At 44.3% G+C, this 7,272-nt stretch overlaps 1 protein-coding gene across 1 annotated transcript; it reads right to left on the bottom strand.

Moving 5' to 3' along the window:
- Positions 1–79: 79 nt before the first annotated feature.
- Positions 80–2,115, bottom strand: LOC120017744 (DNA damage-inducible transcript 4 protein-like). The gene is made up of 2 exons (XM_038960701.1): positions 1,822–2,115; positions 80–1,534 (listed from the first exon to the last, which is right to left on the bottom strand). Exons 1-2 carry the CDS (start codon positions 1,997–1,999, stop codon positions 1,020–1,022), a joined length of 693 nt encoding a protein of 230 aa, XP_038816629.1. The 5' UTR covers positions 2,000–2,115; the 3' UTR covers positions 80–1,019.
- Positions 2,116–7,272: the final 5,157 nt, after the last annotated feature.

Here is a 7,272-nt window from a genome sequence, read left to right as displayed (position 1 = left end):
TAAAAGCTCTTTCCCATATTATGCTTTGATAAATATTTAGAAGAACCAACTCAAGGCCTTTAAAGATAGACATCTGAGCCAGTTTTTATAACATTTATAGTTAGTACCTGTATATACCATACATTGTTATTACATGGGCTAGATGGAATTATGTAGCTAATGTAATTATATAATTGAATGTACCCTGTGGATTTGCTTGTAGCTTGGTGGATTGCAAATTATTGCACAAATGAATCTGTATTTATTCAAATGAAACAAATGTTTCATTATAATCACTATATAATGACCTAGTGTAGTTTTATTTTATTACAGAGACAAATATTTGATCCACAAACAAAATATTTCACATGGATATTTTAATTTGAAAATGTATTTTAGTTTTTCAGTTTCAAGTTCTTGAAGGAAAGTACAAAAAGCAGTTCAGGTGAATAGGAGTATCAATACTGTCTAATCAAATCCATGGTTCAAAAACAGCAGTTTTGCATTGTCTTAATCGCCATATCTTACATTCAATTGTCTCCACATGTCAATTGATGTGGAAAAGCTGCCATAAGATGCGTTCCCTAGAAAACATTCAATACATTTTAGCATATACAAAAACTACATGGTTAACATTGTTGCACAATCTTTTTTTGCCCCACTATGGGAATTAAGAGCATCTTCAGAATTTGACTATTCAGGGTACCTACACACCCTCAGAAGTGGAGTGAGTTTTCTTTAGGTACATTGGTGACTACATTGGAATATCTGAAATCACTTCTATCACACAGAGCCATACAAGGCTTCTCTCAATGTAGTGTTGTCTTCAGTCCAGAGTCATAGACAATATTATATACATCCGACCAGAGTCAAACTATTGAAGCATGCTTGATTTGCACTTTTGGGAACATTACACTGGTTCCATTGTACCAGGCAAACCAAACAAAGTGCAGCATACTAAGTATATCAAAGTATTTCAGATATGTATTATTAGACTCAGGTCTGATATCTACTACAAAACACCCATAGCTCTTGCCAGGTCAGCACTCTTCAACAAGCAGCTCTCCTGAACTATACAGCTTTCTTTTGATAGCCCTGAACCCGGTACTGAGCCTGAGTGTGTGTCTCCCACTCTGCCTCTGGGGGGACACAGCCCTCCGGCCCCCAAAGAGTCTCTGCACCTTGGGCCACAACCCCCCCACCTCTGGCCGTAGCACGAGGGTGAGATGGAAGGTAGGAACCAGGTTATGGTCAACGGCTATCTGCTCCACACTACACAGTTCTCCTTGTTGGTCCCCCTGCTCCACACACAGGTCAATGAGCGCCCCCTTGAGGCCGCAAGGCTCACTAGCAGCCAGATGGAGAAGCTCCCGACTGATGTTGTGCAGGAGAGGATCTGGTAGGACCAGTTTGGAGCAGCACAGGACAGTGTCCGTAGCGTCAGAGAGGCTCTCGACAATGGTCTTTACAATGTGGGCACAGAGAGACTCCTCCAGTGGGCTGTAGAAGAGACCGCTGTCAGACTCTGATATCATGGACATGTCTGTGACTGATCCTGGAACAGAAAAGAAAACGATAGGGGCACTTTTCATTCATTGTACTGTATAGTGCTGTAACAATCGGTCTTGAGGTGAACTTTTTCATATGAAGCCTATGGATAAGCAACTATTGATGCCAAGAAAAAAAGTGTTATACTTTTAAATCTGTTTTGGAATCAATATTGCTGCATACCTTTTGTGTGATACATTATTTTGCAACGTTGTAGCAATCCTCCTAAATTAGCAAAGACAGTAGGCTACTCCTCACTCAGACAAAAGGCTGCAGTGCTAAACAAACACTCACCAGTGTCACTATTCCAACTGCAATGATCTTTGTCTGCCAACCGTTGATTGATCCTTTTGATTACGGTTAGTTTCTGCACCAGATTCCCCCAGGACAACCGTTGAGAACCCAGGTCTTCCTGTGGGGAGGAAGGGAAACTGTCGTCCAGTGAGTTGTTATGAGAAAACGTAAAGTACATTTTTTAAACCCGTTGACGGTGAAATAATAAATAAGTGCTAAGAGTGCTATGTCTTTCACCACCGACCAGACCAGCTGGACTACACCAAAGACAATAATAGAATGGAACTAGCTAAATAAATAGCCGCGTAAACACTCCTCCCACATATGGCTACCGACCAATCAGATGATCTCACACGTTCCCAACGTCCTAACTTAACGTATTAGCGAGTGCCAAGGTCGTCACTAGTTATCACAGCCACAAGATCATAAAGCCCGCCTATTTCTACAATTCATATTTTTTAAATCTGATTTTATTTTAATCCTAACCCTTTCCTTAACCACACTGCTAACCGTATACATAACCTTAAATTAAGAAAAAAAATTGTTTGCATAAATTTTTCCTATATAGCCAATATTTACTTTGTAGCTGTGGTAACTACTGGAAACCAGCGTGCCCTGTAACATTTTGGGTCCTTTGATGAAGCCCCCCCACCTCCCGGAGCCCCGAGCCCTGTGCCCCCCCCCCCCCCCCCCCCTCTAAGCTCCACCCCTCTCAACTTTACTGTCAAACGCCACGAAACCCACGTAACCCACGTACCCAAAGATAGTATCGACTATCCCCACACCAACCCTTGAAATGTACACAATTTGGTATTTCTCAAGGGAGAAAATGACATTTGGAGACGGTGCATGCACTGTAATACTATGTCATGACCCTGGAACAGTAAACGTTCCCAGTTTTGGGGAAGTGAACTACATGTTGTTCAACTGGAAATGTAACTACATTTTGCAGTAGCTTGGTGGTAGTTTAAAAAGTAGTTAATTTCTTTTTTACATGTAGCAGTGTAGCTAACTACTGGAACTACACACTACTTATTTTGCTGAAATAAAATATGGGTAAAGTAGGTAATAGCCTAATTTCCTTTCTTTTTTTGGTATCAGACCTGCCTAATTCTCACTTGAACATAATTTTTGTGTTTAATATGCTAAATTACAGATTGTATTAACATATAACCCCAAAGTGATTTGTTCTTATAATTTGTAGTCTACGACATTTCAGATTTAGCCTAAATATGATCATGTTTCACAGAGAAGTTTGGATGTAGTGACTACTTTTTCAACTATATGTTTTCTTAACGGTAGCTTTAGTGTAGCTTAATCTTCCAGTGTGAAGTAATTGGTAACCTAAATTTTCAGAGTAGCTACCCCAACACTGAATGTTTCTAGTTATTTCATGACATTTAATTTAAGCTTTGCTTTCTGATATCTGGGGCATGTATGCTACCTAGGCACATCTTGAGTAATTTGACATACAGTGGGGCAAAAAAGTATTTAGTCAGCCACCAATTGTGCAAGTTCTCCCACTTAAAAAGATGAGAGAGGCCTGTAATTTTCATCATAGGTACACTTCAACTATGACAGACAAAATGAGAAAAAAAATCCAGAAAATCACATTGTAGGATTTTTAATGAATTTATTTGCAAATTATGGTGGAAAATAAGTATTTGGTCACCTACAAACAAGCAAGATTTCTGGCTCTCACAGACCTGTAACTTCTTCTTTAAGAGGCTCCTCTGTCCTCCACTCGTTACCTGTATTAATGGCACCTGTTTGAACTTGTTATCAGTATAAAAGACACCTGTCCACAACCTCAAACAGTCACACTCCAAACTCGAACAGGCCTACACCATGCCATTGTAACGGATGTGAAATGGCTAGCTAGTTAGCGGGTACGCGCTAGTAGCGTTTCAATCAGTTACGTCACTTGCTCTGAAACCTATTAGTAGTGTTGCCCCTTGCTCTGCACGGGCCGTGGCTTTTGTGGAGCGATGGGTAACGATGCTTCGTGGGTGACTGTTGTTGATGTGTGCAGAGGGTCCCTGGTTCGCGCCCGTGTCGGGGCGAGGGGACGTAATAAAGTTATACTGTTACATTGATGCTGTTGACCCAGATCACTGGTTGCTGCGGAAAAGGAGGAGGTTGAAAGGGTGGTGAGTGTAACGGATGTGAAATGGCTAGCTAGTTAGCGGGTACGCGCTAGTAGCGTTTCAATCAGTTACGTCACTTGCTCTGAAACCTATTAGTAGTGTTGCCCCTTGCTCTGCAAGGGCCGCGGCTTTTGTGGAGCGATGGGTAACGACGCTTCGTGGGTGACTGTTGTTGATGTGTGCAGAGGGTCCCTGGTTCGCGCCCGTGTCGGGGTGAGGGGACGGTTTAAAGTTATACTGTTAGACCATCTACTGGACAGGTTAGGGTACTACTTCTACACTGTAAACTACATACATGAAGGTACTTAAGATGAAACATAATATAGCCTGCATATCACTTGTAAGTACATTAATTTATTTGACACTTCTCAATATAACTGACCACATACCAGGGGAACGACTGCCCCCTTTCGTTAAAACCACGGAAGTTCAAGGCATTAGCGGTACTACAGGCATTAGCAGAAAACAGGATTCCCCATGATAGTGTATGGAAATATGGCAATCTTCGTGTAAACATTTTTTTAAGACAATCGTGGTACAAATAATTGCTTCTAATACATCAGATGTATGTCCTTGAACCAATAATTTTAATATCGCACTCAAAAGAAGAAGATAATGTACAGGTAACTGCCAAAATAATGGAAACACGATTAAATGAGGGATACAAAGGATATTGAAAGCAGGTGCTTTTCCACACAGGTGTGGTCCTTAGTTAATTAAGCAATTAACATCCCATCATGCTTAGGGTCATTTGTAAAAATACTGGGCAGGGTATTATTTTGGCTACCATGTCTATGCCCCATAGGATGACATTGCCCCCATCCACAGGGCACGAGTGGTCACTGAATGGTTTGATCAGTCTGAAAACAATATAAACCATATTCTATGGCAGTCTCAGTCACCAGATCTCAACCCAACTGAACTCTTATGGGAGATTCTGGAGCTGCGCCTGAGACAGCATTTTCCACCACCATCAACAAAACACCAAATGATGGAATTTATCATAGAAGAATGGTGTCACATCCCTCCAATAGACACTTGTTTGAATCTAAGCCAAGGTCCATTGAAGCTGTTCTGACTCATTGAAGACACTTTATGTTGGTGTTTCCTTTATTTTGGCAGTTACCTGTAGTTGCAGCCTGCAGTACCATAGTCGGCCTTCAACATAAGATACTTAATGAGAAGGGGCAGCACTGAGCTAGCCTGCAACATCACTTCCTATGGTAGCTCAAACTGTGCATGTTATGTTTGGGACGCCATCTTAACCGACTTCATCTGGTTTCAATGCGCTATTGAGTCTTCACATAGGAATTATCCAGATTTTCAGCAACTAAACTATTCTAAACACTAGCTTTTGAGTTTTGAAAAACAAAAACACTTAATCCTGATTAAAGTTCGGATTGGATCACCAAATCCAAATCCATATCTGGATGATCAGAAGAAAAATGTTCTGTTTTGAAGTTTCCAATTGTAACATTTCATCCAAACCGATTGCTGAAATGCGATCAGAAAAGTGGTCCCAGATGTGCCGTGGCTTTAAGAACTGTCATTATTACCCCTTCTTCTTGGGGGTCCCTAGTTACCACAGCCACAAAGTAATAAAGCTTGCCCATTTCTAAAATGTTTCTACAATCTGACCCCAACCTTAACCCTAACCTTAATCACACTGCTAACCTTATGCCTAACCCTAAACTTAAGTTAAAACCCTATTTTATTTTATTTTTTATAAATGTTTACAATATAGCCAATTTTGACTTTGTATCTGTGCTTGGTGGGTATTATCAAATCATTGCAAAATCACAACTTAAAATTGTGTAACATATGGCCAGCTTTAGTCCTGCTTGCTACCAAAATCTTTCAAGGTTCGCCCTCTGGTGGATATTATGATCGGAACAACATTATCCAACTTTCAAGCAGACTGTAACGTCCGTCGTTAAATGAAGACCGTACATTTTCTTAAATTTTATATGTTCCACCAAAAAACAATAAACAACTCAACGAACGTAAAGCTGGTGCAACACATGCAACACACAAAGACAAGATCCCACAACAGAAGGTGGGAAAAAGTGCTGCCTAAGTATGATCCCCAATCAGAGACAACGATAGACAGCTGCCTCTGATTGGGAACCATACTCGGCCAACAAAGAAATATAAACATAGATTTCCCACCCTAGTCACACCCTAACCTACCAAATAGAGAATATAAAGGATCTCTAAGGTCAGGGCGTGACAGTAACCCCCCCCAAAGGTGCGGACTCCCGGCGGCAAACCTGAACCTATAGGGGAGGGTCCGGGTGGGCATCTACCCTCGTTGGCGGCTCCGGTTCGGGACGTAGCCCCCGCTCCCTACGCTGATCCCTGCGCTTCTGTGGAACCGGACCGTGGATCGTCGCCAGAGACTCCGGACCGTGAATCGTTGCCGGAGGAACCGGACCGTGGATCATCGCCAGAGGCTCTGAACTGGGAACCACCGCTGGAGGCTCCGGACTGCAGATCGTTGCCGGAGGCTCCGGACTGGGAACCCCCGCTGGAGGCTCTGGACCGTAGCTCATCGCTGAAGACTCCGGACCGCAGACCGTCGCTGGAGACTCCGGACCGCGGACCGCCGCTGGAGACTCCGGACCGCGGACCGCCGCTGGAGACTCCGGACCGGGGACCGTCGCTGGAGGCTCCGGACCGGGGACCGTCGCTGGAGGCTCCGGACCGGGGACCGTCGCTGGAGGCTCCGGACTGGGCCATGGATCATCACTGGAGGCTTCGTGCCATGGATCATCACTGGAGGCTCCGGGCCATGGATTATCACTGGACGCTTCGTGCCATGGATCATCACTACAGGCTCCGGGCCATGGATCATCACTGGAGGCTTCAAACCATGGATCATCACTGGAGGCTTCGTACGTGGAGCCGGAACAGGTCTCACCGGACTGAGGAGACGTACTGGAAACCTGGTGCGGGGAGCTGCCACAACGCGTCCTGGCTGGATACCCACTTTAGCTCGGTGAGTGTGGAGAGCTGGCACGGGACACACTGGGCTATGAAGGCGCACTGGAGGCATAGTGCGTAGAGCCGGCGCAGGATATGCTGGGCCGTGGAGGCGCACTGGAGGTCTGGAGCGTAGAGCTGGCACAACGCGTCCTGGCTGAATCCCCCCTGTAGCACGGCAAGTGCGGGGAGCTGGCACAGGCCGCACTGGGTTGTGCTGGCGAACTGGGGATACCGTGCGTAGCGCTGGCGCAGGATATCCTGGGCCGAAGAAACGCACCGGAGACCAGGAGCGCTGAGCTGGCACAATCCTGGCTGAATG

This window comes from Salvelinus namaycush, chromosome 22 (genome assembly GCF_016432855.1).
Source record: "Salvelinus namaycush isolate Seneca chromosome 22, SaNama_1.0, whole genome shotgun sequence".
Classification (NCBI taxonomy): Eukaryota; Metazoa; Chordata; class Actinopteri; order Salmoniformes; family Salmonidae; genus Salvelinus; species Salvelinus namaycush.
The sequence above is the reverse complement of the archived record's forward strand: the minus strand, read 5'-3'. Positions and strand labels throughout refer to the sequence as shown.